This window comes from Dendrobates tinctorius, unplaced genomic scaffold (assembly GCF_039654945.1).
Source record: "Dendrobates tinctorius isolate UK_male_01 unplaced genomic scaffold, ASM3965494v1 ptg000324l, whole genome shotgun sequence".
Taxonomy (NCBI): Eukaryota; Metazoa; Chordata; class Amphibia; order Anura; family Dendrobatidae; genus Dendrobates; species Dendrobates tinctorius.
This window is the reverse complement of record NW_027361991.1, coordinates 986,774-1,008,377: the sequence shown is the minus strand read 5'-3', so window position 1 is coordinate 1,008,377 and position 21,604 is coordinate 986,774. Positions and strand designations below refer to the sequence as shown.

Sequence of the window (21,604 nt, the reverse complement as noted above, 5' to 3'; positions counted from 1 at the left end):
TATATAATTATATATGTACAGCTGGTTTAACCTGGGCATCTCCTGTATATAATTATATATGTACAGCTGGTATAACCTGGGCATCTCCTGTATATAATTATATATGTACAGCGGGTATAACCTGGCCATCTCCTGTATATAATTATATATGTACAGCTGGTATAGCCTTGGGCATCTCCTGTATATAATTATATATGTACAGCGGGTATAACCTGGGCATCTCCTGTATATAATTATATATGTACAGCCGGTATAACCTGGGCATCTTCTGTTTATAATTATATTTGTACAGCCGATATAACCTTGGCATCTTCTGTGTATAATTATATATGTACAGCTGGTATAACCTGGGCATCTCTTGTATATAATTATATATGTACAGTTGGTATAACCTGGTCATCTCCTGTATATAATTATATATGTACAGCTGGTATAACCTGGGCATCTTCTGTATATAATTATATATGTACAGTTGGCATAATCTGGGCATCTCCTGTATATAATTATATATGTACAGCTGGTATAACCTGGGCATCTCCTGTATATAATTATATAAGTACAGTTGGTATAATCTGGGCATCTCCCATATATAATTATATATGTACAGCTGGTATAACCTGGGTATCACCTGTAAATAATTATCTTTTACAGCTGGTATAATCTGGGCATCTCCCGTATATAAGTATATATGTAGAGTTGGTATAACCTGGGTATCACCTGTATATAATTTTATCTGTACAGCTGGTATAACCTGGGCTTCTCCTGTATATAATTATATATGTACAGTTGGTATAACCTGGGCATCTCCTGTATACAATTATATTTGTACAGCTGGTATAACCTGGGCATCTCCTGTATATAATTATATCTGTACAGCTGGTGTATTCTGGGTATCTCCTGTATATAATTATGTGTGTACAGCTGGTGTAACCTGGGCATCTTCTGTACATAATTATATATGTACAGCTGGTATAACCTAGGCATCTTCTATATGTAATTATATATGTACAGCTGGTGTAACTTGACCATCTTCTGTATATAATGTTAAATGTATAGCTGGTATAACCTTGTCATCTTCTTTATATAATTACATATGTACATTTGGCATAACCTTGGAATCTACAGTATATAATTTTATATGTACAGCTGATATAAGCTGGGTATGCTCTGTATATATTTGCGTTTGCACAGCTGATATAACCTGGGTATCTCCTGTATATAATTACAGATGTATAGTTGGTATAATGTAGTTATCTCCTGTATATAATTACATATGTACAGCTGTAATATCCTTGGCATCTCCTGTATATTATTATATATGTACAGCTGGTATAACCTGGGTATCTCCTGTACATAATTATTTATGTCCAGCTTGTATAACCTGAGTATCTTCTATATATACAGTAATTATACAGTATGTATATTGCTGTATAACCTGGGTATCTCCTGTGTATAATTTTATGTGTACAGCTGGCATGTTATACATGTTTTGGCATACAGCAATAAGGATCATACTGGTATAACCTGGGAATTTTCTGACATTTATGCTTCGGTACATTGTGCTTACTCTCTACTATATTGCTATTGCTGAATGCAAACTTCATACACTTGTACTATTTATATTGTCTTGTAAAGTTCCAAAATATTTCTGGTACTACTTACTTAACCCATTGGTAGGGACAATGGTTGTTGTTGTTGTTTTGGTGGCAGTGGTTGAAGAAGTTGTGATCATTGACGTGGCTGATGTTGATCTTTGAGTTGTTCTAAAAGTTGTAGTAAAAGTTATACTCTGTGATGTCTCAGGTACCAGAGATGTTTCCATCTGTGTTGTCTCAAGTATCGGGGATGTTTCCATCTGTGATGTATCAGGTACCGGAGATGTTTCCATCTGTGTTGTCTCAAGTATCGGGGATGTTTCCATCTGTGATGTATCAGGTACCGGAGATGTTTCCATCTGTGATGTCTCGAGTACCGGAGATGTTTCCATCTGTGATGTCTCGAGTACCGGAGATGTTTCCATCTGTGATGTCTCGAGTACCGGAGATGTTACCATCTGTGATGTGTCAGGTACCGGAGATGTTTCCATCCGTGTTATCTCAGATACTGGAGATGATTTCATCTGTGTTGTCTCAGGTACTTCAGATGTTATCATCTGTGATGTGTCAGACACCGGAGATGTTTCCATCTGTGAAGACTCAGATACTGGAGATGTTACCATCTGTGATGTCTCAGGTACCAGAGAAGTTTCCATATTTGATGGATAAGATACTGGAGATGTTACTATCTGTGATGTTTCAGGTACTGGAGATGTTTCCATCTGTGATGAATCAGATACTGGAGATGTTTCCATGTGTGATGAATCAGATATTGGAGATGTTTCCATCTGTGATGAATCTGAAACTGGAGATGTTACCATTTGTGATGAATCAGATACTGGAGATGTTTCCATGTGCGATGAATCAGATACTGGAGATGTTATCATATTAGATGAATTAGATACTGGAGATGTTTCCATATGTGATGAATCAGATACTGGAGATGTTTCCATCTGTGATGATTCTGAAACTGGGGATGTTACCATATGAGATGAATCAGATACTGGCGATGTTTCCATGTGTGATGAATCAGATACTGGAGATGTTACCATCTGAGATGAATCAGATATTGGAGATGTTTCCATTTGTGATGTCTCAGACACAGGAGATGTTTCCATCTGCGATGAATCAGATACAGGAGATGTGACCATCTGAGATAAATCAGATACTGGAGATGTTTTCAAGTGTGATGAATCAGATACTGGAGATGTTACCATCTGTGATGAATCAGATACCGGAGATGTTTCCATGTGTGATGAATCAGATATGGGAGATGTTTCCATCTGTGATGAATCTGAAACTGGAGATGTTACCATTTGTGATGAATCAGATACTGGAGATGTTACCATATGCGATGAATCAGATACTGGAGATGTTACCATGTGAGATGAATCGGATACTGGAGATGTTATCATGTGTGATGAATCAGATACTGGAGATGTTTCCATGTGTGATGAATCAGATTCTGGAGATGTTACCATGTGAGATGAATCGGATACTGGAGATGTTATCATGTGTGATGAATCAGATACTGGAGATGTTACCATCTGAGAGGAATCAGATACCGGAGATGTTTCCATCTGTGATGTCTCTGACAAAGGAGATGTTTCCATCTGTGATGAATCAGATGAAGGAGATGTGACCATCTGTGATGTGTCAGGTACCGGAGATGTTTCCATCCGTGTTATCTCAGATACTGGAGATGATTTCATCTGTGTTGTCTCAGGTACTTCAGATGTTATCATCTGTGATGTGTCAGACACCGGAGATGTTTCCATCTGTGAAGACTCAGATACTGGAGATGTTACCATCTGTGATGTCTCAGGTACCGGAGAAGTTTCCATATTTGATGGATAAGATACTGGAGATGTTACTATCTGTGATGTTTCAGGTACTGGAGATGTTTCCATCTGTGATGAATCAGATACTGGAGATGTTTCCATGTGTGATGAATCAGATATTGGAGATGTTTCCATCTGTGATGAATCTGAAACTGGAGATGTTACCATTTGTGATAAATCAGATACTGGAGATGTTTCCATGTGCGATGAATCAGATACTGGAGATGTTATCATATTAGATGAATTAGATACTGGAGATGTTTCCATATGTGATGAATCAGATACTGGAGATGTTTCCATCTGTGATGATTCTGAAACTGGGGATGTTACCATATGAGATGAATCAGATATTGGTGATGTTTCCATGTGTGATGAATCAGATACTGGAGATGTTACCATCTGAGATGAATCAGATATTGGAGATGTTTCCATTTGTGATGTCTCAGACACAGGAGATGTTTCCATCTGCGATGAATCAGATACAGGAGATGTGACCATCTGAGATAAATCAGATACTGGAGATGTTTTCAAGTGTGATGAATCAGATACTGGAGATGTTACCATCTGTGATGAATCAGATACCGGAGATGTTTCCATGTGTGATGAATCAGATATGGGAGATGTTACCATTTGTGATGAATCAGATACTGGAGATGTTACCATTTGTGATGAATCAGATACTGGAGATGTTTCCATGTGTGATGAATCAGATTCTGGAGATGTTACCATGTGAGATGAATCGGATACTGGAGATGTTATCATGTGTGATGAATCAGATACTGGAGATGTTACCATCTGAGAGGAATCAGATACCGGAGATGTTTCCATCTGTGATGTCTCTGACAAAGGAGATGTTTCCATCTGTGATGAATCAGATGAAGGAGATGTGACCATCTGTGATAAATCAGATATTGGAGATGTTTCCATTTGTGATGAATCTGAAACTGGAGATGTTTTCAAGTGTGATGAATCTGATACTGGAGATGTTTCCATCTGTGAGGTCTCAGACACAGGAGATGTTTCCATCTGTGATGAATCCGATACAGGAGATGTGACCATCTGTGATGAATCAGATATTGGAGATGTTTCCATCTGTGATGAATCTGAAACTGGAGATGTTACCATTTGTGATGAATCTGAAACTGGAGATGTTACCATTTGTGATGAATCAGATACTGGAGATGTTACCATTTGTGATGAATCTGAAACTGGAGATGTTACCATTTGTGATGAATCTGAAACTGGAGATGTTACCATTTGTGATGAATCAGATACTGGAGATGTTGCCATCTGAGATGAATCAGACACCAGAGATGTTTCCATCTGTGATGAATCAGATACCGGAGATGTCATCATCTGTGATGAATCAGATATGGGAGATGTTTCCATCTGTGATGAATCTGAAACTGGAGATGGTACCATTTGTGATGAATCAGATACTGGGGATGTTACCATATGAGATGAACCAGATACCGGAGATGTTTCCATCTGTGATGAATCTGATACCGGAGATGTGACCATCTGTGATAAATCAGATATTGGAGATGTTTCCATCTGTGATGAATCTGAAACTGGAGATGTTGCCATCTGAGATGAATCAGATACCTGAGATGTTTCCACCTGTGATGAATCAGATATTGGAGATGTTTCCATCTGTGATGAATGTGAAACTGGAGATGTTGCCATCTGAGATGAATCAGATACCTGAGATGTTTCCACCTGTGATGAATCAGATATTGGAGATGTTTCCATCTTTGATGAATGTGAAACTGGAGATGTTGCCATCTGAGATGAATCAGATACCTGAGATGTTTCCACCTGTGATGAATCAGATATTGGAGATGTTTCCATCTGTGATGAATCTGAAACTGGAGATATTTCCATTTGTGATGTCTCAGACACAGGAGATGTTTCCATTTGTGATGGATCAGATACTGTAGATGTGATCATCTGTGATGAATCAGGTACTGGAGATATGGTACTCTGTGTTGAATCAGATACCGGAGATGTGACCATCTGTGATAAATCAGATATTGGAGATGTTTCCATCTGTGATGAACCAGATATTGGAGATGTTGGCATCTGTGATGACTCTGAAACTGGAGTTGTTACCATTTGTGATGAATCAGACACCAGAGGTGTTTCCTTCTGTGATGTATCAAATACCAGAGATGTTACCGTCTGTGATGAGTCAGACACCATAGATGTGACCATTTTTGATGAATCAAATACTGGAGATGTTTCCTTATGTATTGAATCAGATACTGGAGATGTTGTCCTTGATGTATCAGGTACCAAAGTTGTTACCATCTGTGATATCTCAGGTACCAGAGATGCTAGCATCTGTGATGTATATGCTTCTTGAGATGTTATTGCCAGTAATGCTATGGAACCAGAGATAGAGTTGTCTGTTATTATATCATCCACTTTAAGATCTTTCTTTGTCATCCTTTCTTCTTTATTATAGTAAGTTCCAGACCATGGCTGTAGAGATGTTCCCATCCCTAGAAATACAAAGAAACGTTGTTGTAAGTTTATTATATTTCCAATAACACTTATGATATTTATTAGTTGTTAGAAAGTTTTCACCTATGAGAACATAAACAAAATGTGGAGATTTTCAGAATGCAAAAGAGTCTAAGCCCTTCTTTACTTTTTCAAAAGTGCTTTGTACTGTTTGGTGGTTGATGATTTATGGACTATAAAACTCAGTGGTTTTTGTTAAATGACTGTTGGGTTCTTGGACTATTCTTATCTTACCTTGGGATCTAACCACTGGCCTGACTGATTCCCGTATGGAGTCAGGAAGGAATTGTTCCCCATTATGGAGCTACTGATGTCTGCCCTTGGGGTTTTACCTTTCTCTGGATGAACACATTAGGCTATAGAAGAAAAAACTAAAGAAATGGGATACAAACTGGTGTTCGTGCAGCATGTAAGCACACATTCATACTGGCTGCTGAACAGGAAAAAATGCCAAAGACAGAAACATAGTAAAATACCCTGCAGTAAATTAATAAACAGCAATAGTGCTTGCAAATAATATAGGGTACTTAGTTAACATAATTTGATTAAAAAAAAATGCAAAACACATCCGACCACTTCATGGTGACCCTAATTGGGATGGTCCTGACTCTAATATTGAAAACCTTAGCGTTTTTCAAGTGACATGCATGTGGATATGGCCTAAGAAGGATTGAGCCCAACCAATGGACACACAGCCATGAGGAACCACATCAATATAATGTCCAGCTCAAAGAAAAGGCAGCCCACACTGTTATGAATGAGTCACCGTAGGAGGCAGACACAAAAATAGAGGCTACGTCCAGAAAACCAGAGAAGTTGGCAACTATCAGATTGCAGACCCCTGAACCTATCAACACAACTAGCAGTAGCTGTGGGGGGTACCTACGGTGCCCTAGACCCTTCGATCACAGCCGGAGAGCTAAATAGCCTAAAGACAGAAAAGGAAATCTAAACTGCCCCAGAGCAGACCCCAAAGTAAAAGGCAGCCCCCAACATATAATGACGGTGAAGCAAGATGAAAAAACACTCACACAGATAGAAAGATAGGCTGAGCAAATGATGGGGCCCAAGCTAAACTAAACAGGACAGGAAAGGACGGTTGCTGTCTGCAATCTGCCAAAACCCTATCAAAGACATAAGCCAACAGCTGATATGGAAAAAGACCCTGAAGCAGCTAGGCTTCAAAACTAAATCAGCACTCTGGTATCTTCAGAAGACAGAGCTAAAGGAATTCAGCACACCCCAGCAGGGAGTGGCAGAAATCCAGAAAAACAAAGCAAAACAAAGTCAAAACACAAATGCAAAAAGCTGAGCAGAAAAACTTAGCTTTAGAAGAGCAAGAATTCAGACTGGTCTCCAAGGATCCCACAGAGAAATCACCCGCAGGGCAGAAGGGCGTCGGCAGCCTTATATCCAGTCCGTAACTCCACTCAGCCAGTCATCATCATTATTTGAATTCATGTTCGGTTTCCCGAGCATTTTTCCTCAAAGTCAGCAAAATTCGGATCTCAGACCGGTAAATGATCGCATTTCCACTAATGCTTTTGTTTTGACTTTGTCTAGGATAGTGGTACTGTATTATGAACGGGAGCGTGTTTTATGAGGGGAGGAGGTCTGTCTAGGTCAGAGGAGCAGTGGAGTGCAATTTTTATTTCTTTAATAATTTAATGTATGTACATTCCGGCAGCCAATCAGGGCACAGAAATCATCCACAACATCATGACACAAGGGCTTCTGTGATTGGCACAAGTCACATGTCCCCCTCCATATAAAAAGTGGACATCTTGTGTTGCTGGCACCATTTCCTCTTTGTAATAGCAAAGAGAGGCCGTTCCTGCTACTGCTGCAAGTGAACTTATCATTTTGTTAGATAGGTACCTGTCCTGTGTGAAATCTATCTTCCAACATCTAATTAGATTGCGCTAATAGTGTTGTACTGGCAGAAGTCCACATTTCCTACTCAAAATCGTTTGGGCTAAAACTGTGTTGAAGTCATGAATCAGGAGGTCCCAGTAGGCCACATTTGCTAATCAAAATCATTAGGCTTAATATTGGGGTTCAGCCAGGAGGTCCCATTTGCTAATCTAAATCATTTAAATCATTAAACCTGTCGAAAACTGAACTCCTCGTGTTTCCTCCCTCTACTAATTTACCTATGTCCGACATTGCCATTTCCGTGTGTGGTTCCACTATTACTCCCCAGCAACAGGCCCGCTGTCTTGGGGTCATACTTGATTCCGAGCTTTCCTTTGCCCCCCACATTCGATCACTGGCTCACTCTTGTTATCTGCACCTCAAAAACATTTCTAGAATTCGACCCTTTCTTACTTTAGACTCTGCAAAAACTCTTACTGTTTCTCTTATTCATTCTCATCTGGACTATTGTAACTCTCTACTAATCGGTCTCCCTCTTACCAAACCCTCCCTTCTCCAGTCTGTCCTGAATGCTGCAGCTAAGATCATATTCCTCACCAATCGCTATACCGATGCCTCTACCTTGTGCCAGTCCTTACACTGGTTACCCATCCACTCCAGAATTCAGTATAAACTTATTACCCTCACCCACAAAGCACTCCATGGCTCAGCACCACCCTACATCTCCTCCCTTGTTTCAGTACACCACCCTACACGTGCCCTCCGTTCTGCTAATGATCTGAGGTTAACATCCTCATTAGTCAGAACCTCCCACTCCCATCTCCAAGACTTTTCACGTGCTGCACTATTTCTTTGGAATGCACTACCCAGTTTAATACATTTAATCCCCAATCCCCACAGTTTTAAGCATGCCCTAATAATGCATTTGTTCAGACTGGCCTATGGCTTCAACGCATTAACCTAAATATCCCTGTGTGGCTCATTCAAAATCTTTTACATAACCAGGTTTCTCACATCATGTTCTCACATGCTTTATGCATTTAATAGTCCTCTGTGTCTGTACTGTTACATATTTAGACTGTTAACTGGTTTATGCAGCAACAGGAACACCCGATTTTTACACAGTGGCTGGTCCAAACAATTAAAGCAATTGTTACCATCAACCTTTCATGTCTCCCCTTTTTCCTCATAGATTGTAAGCTTGCGAGCAGGGCCCTCTCATTCCTCTTGGTATCTGTTTTGATCTATGTGTTAATTGCTATGCTGTAATGTCTATTGTCTGTAGAAGTCCCCTCTATAATGTAAAGTGCTGCGGAATATGTTGGGCTATAGAAATAAAATTATTATTATTATTATTATTATTATTATTATTATTATTATTATTATTTGGGCTAAAACTGTGTTGCAGTCAGAAAGCAGGAGGCCCTTTTTGCTAATCCAAATCATTTTGGCTAAAACTGTGTTGCAGTCATGAATCAGTAGTACCCATTTGCTAATCAAAATCCTTAGGCCTAATATTGGGGTTCAGCCAGGAGGCTCCATTTGCTAATCCAAATTGTTTGCTCTAAACCTGTGTTGCAGTCAGGAATCAGGAGGCTCCATTTGCTAAACACTAGGGCTAATAGTGTTGTTCAGGCACACTATCTAAGAAAATAAATACTGATTGCTCATTTAGTGATAGGTGACTAACACATCTGGACCTAAGGTTGAGAAACAACTAGTTAAAAGAGTGGAATGGTATATACAACATAAGTGGGAAAAAGAAAGGTCATGGTGGAAAGGAAATAGGCTTGGTTTTTGACGTGCACTGGGCTTAGACAGTAATGTTACTGAAAGTTCTACTGAACAAACACTGTCCTATCGAAAGACGACTGACAGCATCTGTTACTGGGCGGGCTACTCGACTCCCTTTCTTTGGTAGTCGCACAGCGAACGCCTTGAAGATGAGGATCAGAAAGAGCATGTGCTCCAGTGGGTGGCAAGCACTGCATCAAGTGACATCTCCGCCTCTTCCTCCGCCTTAACATCACACACTGTACAATCCTCATAGGTGGCACCCCAATCTCCCTTCCCGCATCACAACTTTCCAACTACTCAACTGACTGTGGGCAACCACAGAAGAGCCAGTCTGCAGAGCTGTTCACACATTCTATTCCATGAGCATCAGAGGTCTGCTCCAAAGATTCAAAAAATCCAGAGGAGGAAAGCATCTGCACCGATGTCCAAAATTTTTTTCCTGCTGGATGCGGGGCTGAACAAGTAGGGTCCAAGTAGAATCCAGACCCTCGTCACCAGACGTTAACCCCTGGGGGTGGAGGAGATACTGATGAGACTCAGATAAGAGAAGTGCACGCAAACTACTGTACTGTCAGGGCAGGAAGTGGAGGAGGGTGACTTTACATGTGACAAGTGGGAGAAAAGAGAGGATGGCGATGAGGTTGTGGATCCCACTTGCTTTGAAGCCAGAGGCACACAGCTGAGTATCTCAGCAGAGGATGTGAAAGAGGAGAAAGACGTGGAGGTTATGTTGCGGCTTCCCACACAGACAGGTGGTGATGCAACCACGACAAGCACTCCATCCTCAGCTAGAACTGTGGCTGTGGTCAGCACTGTTCGCAAGTCAGCAGTTCGCAAGGACAGCAAGAGTTGCCTAGCCTGGGCCTTTTTTCGAGACCACAAATGTTGACCCAACTCATATTATCTGCCAACTTTGCAAAAAAATGACTCAGTTGAGACAAAAATTGCAATAATTTGACTACTACTTGCATGAACCGTCACATGCGCGATCAACATGCCTTATTCTGGGAATCACACTGCGACAAAATGTAGACTACCGGGCCTTGCCAACCACTGTCTAACCCATCAACCACATATACTCTTTCTTCCTTCTTTGTCACCGTGGCAAGTGTTCTCACACAGGTCTTCAGCCACAGAACTTCCACTTGTTTACTGTTATGAATGAGTCACCGAAGGAGGAAAAAACAAAAATACAAGCTAAGTCCAGAAAACCGGAGAGGTTGGTAGCTATCGTATTGCAGACCCCTGATCCTATTCACCACAACTAACAGTAGCCGTGGGGGGTTCCTACAGTGCCCTAGACCCCTCGATCACAGCCGGAGAACTAAATAAGCCTAAAGAAAGAAAGGGGAAATCTAAACTGCCCCAGAGCAGACCCCAAAGCAATAGACAGCCCCCAAATGTATTGTCGGTGAAAAGCAGATGAAAACACAAACACAGACAGAAAGACAGGTTGAGCAAACGATGGGGCCCAACTAACTAAATAGGAAAGGACAGAAAAGATGCTGGCTGCAATCCGCAAAAAACCCTACCAAAAATGTCCCAACCGTCTGATAGGGAAAAAGGCCCTGAAGTCGCTAGACTTCAAAATCACTATATCAGCACTCAGGTATATTCTGAAAACAGAGCAAAGCGATAAACTGATCCGAGACAAAAATGGAGCTCAGCCTGTCCCAACAAAGGCAGGCTGAACACAAAACACGAAGCAAACAGACAAAATCTCATGGAAAAATAAGAGAGCAAAAACATAGCTTTCAGTAGACAGGACTAACTGGTTGCAAGAGCTCAGAGCAGAAAGGATCACCAGCACCCCTGTAGGGCGTCGGCTGCCTTATATCCACTCAGTGATTCCGGGTGTCCAATCAGGCTCCACCTGTTCAGATGACAGGTTCTTCTCAACCCAATCAATTTCACTACCTCTCTTCACCAGCAGAGGGAGTTCATCAGACATCAACGGTGAAGGGGAAAATGAACTCACAACAGTACCTCCCCCTTGAGGAGGAGTCACCGAACCCTCATCCACGCCACCAGGACGATCAGGATGGGCCCGATGAAAAGCACAAACCAATCTTTTGGCATGAATATCGGATGCAGGGACCCAAGAATTATCCTCCTGGCCATAACCCTTCCATTTAACCAAATACTGGAGTCTCCGTCTAGCCAGGCGAGAATCCAGTATCTTCTCAACCTCATATTCCACATTACCTTCCACCAATACAGGGTCAGGAGGTGCCACCACAGGAACTACTGGCTCAACAAACCTCTTTAACAGAGACTTATGAAACACGTTATGGATCTTAAATGTAACAGGAAGAGCCAATCGAAAAGAGACTGGATTAAGAATCTCCAAAATCTTGTAAGGTCCAATAAATCTAGGTTTAAACTTTGGAGAAGCCACCTTCATAGAGATATTCTTTGATGACATACAAAGCCATCCACAACTTGTCTCCTCCATACATCTGTGACCTCGTCTCCCGGTACTTTCCTGCACGCAACCTCCGATCCTCACAAGATCTCCTTCTCTACTCCCCTCTTATCTCCTCTTCCCACAATCGCATACAAGATTTCTCTCGCGCATCACCCCTACTCTGGAACTCTCTACCACAACATATCAGACTCTCACCTACCATCGAAACCTTCAAAAAGAGCCTGAAGACCCACCTCTTCCGACAAGCCTATAACCTGCAGTAACCACCGATCGACCAAACCGCTGCACGACCAGCTCTACCCTCGCCTACTGTATTATCACCCATCCCTTGAAGATTGTGAGCCCTCGCGGGCAGGGTCCTCTCTCCTCCTGTACCAGTTATGACTTGTATTGTTTAAGATTATTGTACTTGTTTTTATGTATACCCCTCCTCACATGTAAAGCGCCATGGAATAAATGGCGCTATAACAATAAATAATAATAATAATAATAATGACAACCAAACCATATCACCCACCTTAAACTGGGGACCAATGGTCCTATGACGGTTGGAAAACCGCTGGGCCTTTTCCTGGGAGAGAGACAACCTATCCACCACTTGGTCCCAGATCTGGTGCATTCTCTCCACCACAGTGTCAACACCTGGGCAGGCAGAAGACTCCACCTGCCCTGAAGAGAATAGAGGATGAAACCCAAAGTTACAAAAAAAAGGTGACATCAAAGTGGCAGTACTAGCTCTATTATTTAAAGCAAATTCGGCCAAGGGCAAAAATGAAACCCAATCATCCTGATCAGTAGAAATAAAACATCTCAAATACAACTCCAAAGTCTGGTTTGTTCTCTCTGTCTGCCCATTGGTCTGAGGGTGAAACGCAGAGGAGAAGGACAACTGAATTCCCAGCTTGGAACAGAAAGTCCTCCAAAATCTAGAAATAAACTGAACTCCTCTGTCAGATACAATGTTCTCAGGAATCCCGTGCAAGCGAACCACCTGTTGCAAAAACAAGGGCACCAACTCTGAGGAAGATGGCAACTTAGGGAGTGGTACAAGATGGACCGTCTAAGAGAATCTATCACAAATCACCCAAATAACAGTCATTCTCTGAGAGACAGGCATATCAGAGATAAAATCCACTGAAATATGGGTCCATGGTCTCCTGGGCACCGGCAAAGGCATCAGCAGCCCACTATAGCGAGAACAAGTGCCACGCCGTGCTCACCTGGGGGCGGGACCTCGGTCCCGACGTCATCTCTTCCGGAGCCGCGGTCACTCCGGGGGTCCCGTCGGGTGCGCACGCGCAGCTCTCGTCCCCGGGTCTCCTCCTACATGTCACGTTTGCGCTTGCGCGCTCCTGTCAGTGCTGTATAGGGCTCGGTCCTCTCTATGGTAATGGAGGACCTGACCCGGAACCTGTAGTGGTCATGTGCTTTCTGGCTAGGTCCTGACCCGGAACCAGTAGTAGTCATGTGCTATATCAGACGACCTCCCCCTAGGGGAGGTGCCTGATTATTGTTGTGCTTCCTGGCTTGGTCTGCCGTGTCCCTGCCTGGCTGTGCCCTGTATTCAGGTCCTCTGCTTTGTACTTGGTTGTGCCTCCTGGCACACACTCTGACCCTGTGCTCTGTCTCGTACTCGGTTGTGCCTCCTGGCACATGCTCTGACCCTGTACTCTGTCTCATACTCGGTTGTGCCTCCTGGCACACGCTCTTACCCTGTACTCTGTCTCATCCTCAGTTGTGCCTCCTGGCACACACTCTGATTCCGTGCTCTGTCTTATACTCAGTTGTGCCTCCTGGCACACACTCTGATTCCATGCTCTGTCTTATACTCAGTTGTGCCTCCTGGCACATGCTCTGATCCTGTACTCAGTCTCTTACTCTGTTGTGCCTCCTGGCACATGTACCAATCCTGCGCTCTGTCTTATGCTCAGTTGTGCCCTCTGGCACACACCCTGCTCCTGTATTCTGTTACACCTCCTGGCACACCTGCTGCCTGACTCAGTGCTCTGACGTGCGCCTTGCACGCATCCTGCTTCACTCACACCCGGACGAACGAAGTCTCTGTATACCACGTGTTCCCGTGTCCACGCTTTACACGTTCCTGCAGACACACTCACCCACTCGTGTCTCCTGTGAGCCAGCCGCCTGGTGCCAGCAGTCGTGGTGCCTCACCCCCTGGGGCTTGCCCCTGACACTCCCTGTTTAGGGGGTGGTCTTCACTAGGTCAGCTCGCCCTGGGAGGGTTGGTGTCACGACCCCGAGGGTCCACTCCAGGAGTCGTCACAGTATAATCAGGCCATGGACCCCGCTGGTACCACCACCTCCATCCAAAAGGAACTGGTGTTCCTACGGGAGAGTCAGACCAGGATTATGGCCCTTGTGAAATCCATGGAGTTCCGTTTGTCGGCCATACAATCCATTTCTGCCCAGTTCTCGGCCCCGCACCCGATGCCGCGCCTCGGCAAGCCACCCCGATATAGCGGGGACCCCAAGTTTTGTCGAGGATTTCTGAACCAATGCCGGTTACATTTGGAGCTTTTGCCGCAGCACTATCCCACTGAGCGCGCCCAAATTGCCTTTATTGTTTCACACTTAGAGGGGGAGGCGTTAGCATGGGTGAACCCCCTCTGGGAGCGCAATGACCCACTTGTCTCTCAGCTTTCCACCTTTTTGGACACCTTCCGCAAGGAGTTCGACGAGCCGGGTCGGCTGGCCTCTATCACCGAGTCCCTCTTTAACCTCCCACCGGTGGGACAGTATGCCATCCGTTTTCGTACTTTGGCCTCCGAACTCGGTTGGAACAACGAGGCTCTCGTAGGGATCTTTTGGCATGGCCTGTCCGGTCGGATCAAAGACGTACTGGCAGGTCGGGATACCCCCACCTCTTTAGAGGATCTGATCTCTCTGGCGACACGCATTGACCTGCGGTTTCAGGAACGCGCCCGTGAATTAGCCAGAGAGAGGAGCTCCTCTCACCTCCTCCGTTCCTGCTCCGAGAAGCCGGGAAACTTCTCCGCCTAGGGTTGATAGGAGAGGCCTCCCTAGGTGTATGTGATTCCTCTCCTCCCCTGCTCGTGTCCGTATTATTGAATCTCGGTGCCAAGCGTTATTCTGAGGAGGCTTTTCTGGATTCTGGCGCGGAGGGGAATTTTATCACACTCGAGGCGGTTAAAAAATACCGGATTCCTGTCAGATCCCTGGAGACTCCTCGGTCGATTGTTTCGGTCAATGGTACGTCCGTGCAGGAGACCGTTACCCAGGCCACCGAAGAGATCGAGCTGCAGATTGGAGCCCTGCACCGGGAGAAGATCTCCTTCCTCGTCTTGTCTACCATGTCTTACACACTTCTTCTAGGCCTCCCTTGGCTACGGACTCATGAGCCCACCCTGGACTGGCGGTCAGGCGAGATACTCCGGTGGGGACCGTTCTGTCAGGAAAAGTACCTGTTGCCCGTCCGCCCGATGAACTTTGCCGGTCCATCCCCGGCACCTACAGGTCTGCCGTAGGCTTACTGATCCTTTGCAGATGTCTTCGACAAGAAGGAGGCCGAGTCTCTGCCCCTCCATCGGCCATATGACTGTCCGATTGACCTCATTCCTGGTTCTACACCACCCAGGGGTAGGATATACCCGCTATCCCCTGCTGAGACCCAAGCTATGTCTGACTATATCCGGGAGAACCTTGCGAGAGGTTTTATCCGCAAGCCCTCCTCGCCCGCGGGAGCGGGATTTTTCTTTGTAAAAAAGAAGGACGGCTCCCTCCATCCTTGCATAGACTACCGAGGCCTGAACGATATCACGGTCAAGAACAAGTACCCATTGCCATTGATCCCGGAGCTCTTTGACCGACTTAGAGGAACTCGAATTTTCACCAAACTGGATCTTCGTGGGGCCTACAACTTGATCCGCATTCGTTCCGGGGATGAGTGGAAGACTGCCTTTAACACCAGAGACGGTCACTATGAGTACTTGGTCATGCCCTTCGGCCTCTGCAATGCCCCAGCGGTGTTCCAGGAGTTCGTGAATGACGTCTTCCGGGATATGCTGTACTCCTGCGTGGTAGTCTATCTGGATGACATCCTCGTTTTTTCTCCAGACCTCTCCGCCTACAGAAAGAATGTGCGTCAAGTCCTCCAGCGCCTGAGGGAGAACCGCCTTTATGCCAAGCTCGAGAAATGTGCCTTCGAGCAAACGTCCCTGCCATTCTTGGGGTACATTATCTCAGAATCAGGTCTACGCATGGATCTGGCAAAGGTGTCCGCCGTCCTCGATTGGCCACAGCCCCATGGGGTGAAAGCAATCCAACGCTTCCTTGGTTTTGCGAACTACTACCGACAGTTTGTTCCTCATTTCTCCTCGTTGGTTCACCCCATCTCGTCCCTTATCTGCAAGGGAGCTAACCCAAAGGCTTGGCCCTCTGAGGCTGAAGAGGCATTCCAGTCGTTGAAACAAGCCTTCGCCACTGCTCCGGCGCTTCACCGACCTGAGGTTAGTAGACCTTTCACTCTCGAGGTGGACGCATCCTCTACTGGGGCTGGCACAGTCCTTCTGCAGAAATCCTCTTCTGGACATTTTGTCACCTGTGGCTTCTTTTCTAAAGAATTTTCCTCCACTGAGCAGAACTACTCCATTGGCGACAAAGAGCTATTGGCCATTAAGTTGGCCTTGGAGGAGTGGAGGTACTTACTGGAAGGTGCCATACAGCCATTCAAGATCTTCATGGACCATAAGAACCTGGCGTACATCCAGTCCGCACAGAGGCTCAATCCTCGGCAAGCCAGGTGGTCCCTATTCTTTGCCCGCTTTCACTTTGAGCTACATTTTCGGCCCGGCGATAAGAACGTTAGAGCGGATGCGTTGTCAAGATCATTCCTGTCGTCTGATGCAGAGGAAGAACCCTCTCATATCATTGATATATCCAAAGTGATTACTGTGGCCCCTGTCAAGTTAACCACGTTACCTCCGGGAAGAACCTTTGTGGCTGAGAATAACCGAAAACGAGTGCTAAATTGGGGACATTCGTCCAAGATTGCCGGCCACGTTGGTGTCAAAAAGACTTTGGACTTAATCTCTCGCCATTATTGGTGGCCTTCACTCTCCCAGGATGTTAAAGACTTTGTAGCATCTTGCCCGTCCTGTGCCCAGAACAAGATACCCAGACAACCACCCTCCGGTCTTCTGTTCCCGCTTCCCGTTCCGTCGGCTCCATGGCAGCACATAGCCATGGATTTCATTACTGATCTGCCTTGTTCTTCCGGTTGTACTGTGGTCTTGGTGGTTGTAGACCGATTTTCAAAGATGGCCCACTTCATTCCTCTTCCCGGACTACCCTCTGCTCCTGACTTGGCGAAGATCTTCATTTCCCATATCTTCAGGATTCACGGCTTCCCCCAGCACATCGTGTCAGACAGAGGGGTCCAATTCACCTCCCGATTCTGGAGAGCTCTATGCGGACTCATGAAAGTGTCATTGGATTTCTCTTCCGCCTATCACCCCCAAACCAATGGGCAGGTGGAACGTACCAACCAGATCCTTACATCCTACCTCTGGCATTTTTCTAATGCTCATCAGAATGACTGGGTCGGTCTACTTCCTTGGGCTGAGTTCGCCTACAATAATCACTCCAGTGAATCGTCTACCAAGTCTCCTTTCTTCATCGTCTTTGGACAGCATCCCAATGTGCCTCTACCGGTACTTCCTGTCTCGGGGGTACCTGCTGCCGATTCTCTGTCTGTGGAGTTCTCCAGGGTATGGCAGGAGACCAAAACCGCTCTCGAGAAAGCACGGGACAGAATGAAATTACATGCTGACAAGAGGCGCCTGGACGTTCCTCCATTTCTCCCTGGTGACAAGGTGTGACTCTCAACCAAATACGTCCGCCTTAAGGTACCATCTTACAAACTGGGTCCCCGTTACATTGGTCCTTTTGAGGTCCTCAGGCGGATTAATGATGTTGCTTACAAATTGAAGCTGCCTCCTTCACTCCGTATTCCCAATTCCTTCCATGTATCTCTCCTGAAACCTGTGGTTCTTAACCGATTTCATCCTTCTCCAGGCCACACACCCTAGCCTGTTGGCTTGGGGGATGAGTTTGAGGTGAATGACATTTTGGCCATGAAGAAGGTAAGAGGGAGAACCATGTTCTTGGTCGATTGGAAGGGTTTTGGCCCCGAGGAGAGGTCATGGGAACCCAGGGAGAATATCCACGCACCCCAGATTTTGTCTAAGTTCCTCTCCAGTTTTAGAAAGAGGGGGTGTAAAGGGGGGGTACTGTCACACCGTGCTCACCTGGGGGCGGGACCTCGGTCCCGACGTCATCTCTTCCGGAGCCGCGGTCACTCCGGGGGTCCCGTCGGGCGCGCACGCGCAGCTCTCGTCCCTGGGTCTCCTCCTACATGTCACGTTTGCACTTGCGTGCTCCTGTCAGTGCTGTATAGGGCTCGGTCCTCTCTATGGTAATGGAGGACCTGACCCGGAACCTGTAGTGGTCATGTGCTTTCTGGCTAGGTCCTGACCCTTAACCAGTAGTAGTCATGTGCTATATCAGACGACCTCCCCCTAGGGGAGGTGCCTGATTATTGTTGTGCTTCCTGGCTTGGTCTGTCGTGTCCCTGCCTGGCTGTGCGCTGTATTCAGGTCCTCTGCTTTGTACTTGGTTGTGCCTCCTGGCACACGCTCTGACCCTGTGCTCTGTCTCGTACTCGGTTGTGCCTCCTGGCACATGCTCTGACCCTGTACTCTGTCTCATACTCAGTTGTGCCTCCTGGCACACGCTCTTACCCTGTACTCTGCCTCATCCTCAGTTGTGCCTCCTGGCACACACTCTGATTCCGTGCTCTGTCTTATACTCAGTTGTGCCTCCTGGCACACACTCTGATTCCGTGCTCTGTCTTATACTCAGTTGTGCCTCCTGGCACACACTCTGATTCCGTGCTCTGTCTTATACTCAGTTGTGCCTCCTGGCACATGCTCTGATCCTGTACTCAGTCTCTTACTCTGTTGTGCCTCCTGGCACATGTACCAATCCTGCGCTATGTCTTATGCTCAGTTGTGCCCTCTGGCACACACCCTGCTCCTGTACTCTGTTACACCTCCTGGCACCCCTGCTGCCTGACTCAGTGCTCTGACGTGCGCCTTGCACGCATCCTGCTTCACTCACACCCGGACGAACGAAGTCTCTGTATACCACGTGTTCCCGTGTCCACGCTTTACACGTTCCTGCAGACACAATCACCCACTCGTGTCTCCTGTGAGCCGGCTGCCTGGTGCCAGCAGTCGTGGTGCCTCACCCCCTGGGGCTTGCCCCTGACACTCCCTGTATAGGGGGTGGTCTTCACTAGGTCAGCTCGCCCTGGGAGGGTTGGTGTCACGACCCAGAGGGTCCACTCCAGGAGTCATCACAACAAGGTTTAGACCGGGAGCAAGTCCCACAGCCTGCACAAAACTCCTGACATCACGAGACAAGGCGGGCCACCAAAAAGACCGACTCACCAAATCTCTAGTACCAAAAATACCTGGATGACCAGCCAATGCAGAGCAATGAACTTCAGACATCACTCTCTTCCTCCACTGGTCAAGAACATACAATTTTCCAATGGGACAACGATCAGGTTTGTCCTCCTGAAACTCTTCCAGAGCACGTCTCAAATCGGGCGAGATGACAGAAAGAACTACCCCCTCACCTAAGATGGTAGCAGGCTTGGTCACAACAGGAGAATCAGCAAAGAAACTCCTAGAGAGGGCGTCTGCCTTGACATTCTTAGTGCCTGGAAGAAAAGAGACCACAAAATCAAAACGTGTGAAAAACAAGGCCCACCTAGCCTGTCTAGGATTCAAGCGTTTGGCCGACTCCAGGTAAATCAAATTCTTATGGTCAGTAAGGACCACGACTTGATGTCTAGCTCCCTCCAACCAATGTCTCCACTCCTCAAATGCCCCTTTCATGGCCAACAGTTCCCGATTCCCCACATCATAGTTACGTTCAGATGGGGAGAACTTTCGGGAAAAGAAAGCACAGGGATTCATTTTAGATGTTACCGGATCTTTTTGGGACAAAACAGCTCCTGCACCAATCTCAGAAGCGTCCAGCTCTACCTGAAACCGGAGTGAGACATCAGGTTGCCGCAAAAAAGGAGCAGAAGTGAACCTTCGCTTCAGCTCCTGAAATGAAGAAACAGCCTCCGGAGACCAATTCAGCACATCAGCCCCCTTCTTAGTCAAATCAGTCAATGGTTTGGCAATACCAGAAAAATTAGCTATAAATTTATGATAAAAATTAGCAAAACCCAAAAACTTCTGGAGGGCCTTCAAAGAAGTGGGCTTAACCCAATCATAAATGGCCTGTACCTTGGCCGGGTCCATTTCAGTAGTTGACGGAGACAAAATAAATCCCAAAAATGAAATCCTCTGTACCCCAAAAAGGCATTTCGATCCCTTGACATACAGGGAATTCTCCCTCAAAATCCGGAACACAGTCCGAACATGTTCCACATGAGAGTCCCAATCCTTGGAAAAGATCAAAATATCATCCAGATAGATGATCAAAAATTTATCCACAAAGTCTCAGAAAATATCATTCATGAAGCACTGGAAGACAGAAGTGGCATTAGTGAGCCCAAAAGGCATCATCAGGTACTCAAAATGTCCCTCTGGAGTATTAAACGCCATCTTCCATTCATCCCCATGCTTAATGCGAATAAGATTATACGCCCCCCTGAGGTCAAGCTTGGTAAACCAGCAAGCACCTTTAACTCTAGAGAATAGATCAGAAATCAGGGGTAACGGATACTGATATTTAACAGTAATTTTGTTGAGGGAACGATAGTCAATACAAGGCCTTAATGAACCATCCTTCTTGGCCACGAAAAAAAACCCAGCACCTAAGGGTGAAGAGGATGGTCTAATATGACCCTTCTCCAACGACTCCTTAATATAGGATCGCATAGCCTCGTGCTCGAGTACAGATAAATTGAAAAGTTGACCCTTGGGAAAATTACACCCAGGGCTCAGCTCAATTGCACAGTCATAACTCCTATGAGGAGGCAAAGACGCAGACTCATTCTCACTAAATACATCATAAAAATCAGCCAAATAGTCAGGAACATCATGCGACTGGGGAGAGGTGGAGAAAACAGGAGCGTCACTAAGGGCACACCGACAACCCCAACTCACCACAGACACAGATTTCCAATCCAAAACTGGATTATGGATTTGCAACCAGGGAAACCCCAGAACAATGGCATCATGCAGATTATGCAACACCAAAAATCTGCAATTTTCTTGATGGTCTGGGGCGACCCGCATTACCACCTGGGTCCAAAACTGAGGTTTATTCTTCGCCAAAGGAGTAGCATCAATACCCCTCAAAGGGATAGGCGTCCGCAGAGGTGTCATAGGAAATCCACAATGTTTAGCAAAATCCAAGTCCATCAGGTTCAGAGCTGCTCCCGAATCCACAAAAGCCTTAGCAGAAAATGTGGACAGGGAGCAGATCAGAGTAATTGCCAAAAGAAACTTAGGTTGAACACCACCCACAGCAAATGT

The 21,604-nt window shown here is 45.6% G+C and overlaps 1 protein-coding gene across 1 annotated transcript in view; it reads right to left on the bottom strand.

The window, feature by feature from the left end:
* LOC141074123 (uncharacterized) overlaps positions 1 to 21,604 on the bottom strand; it is a 236,798-nt gene that overhangs the window by 147,804 nt on the left and 67,390 nt on the right. The window contains exon 15 of the mRNA XM_073561654.1: positions 1,663 to 5,940. Within this exon, the coding sequence (XP_073417755.1) occupies positions 1,663 to 5,940 (4,278 nt within the window). The remainder of the gene's footprint in view (positions 1 to 1,662; positions 5,941 to 21,604) is intronic.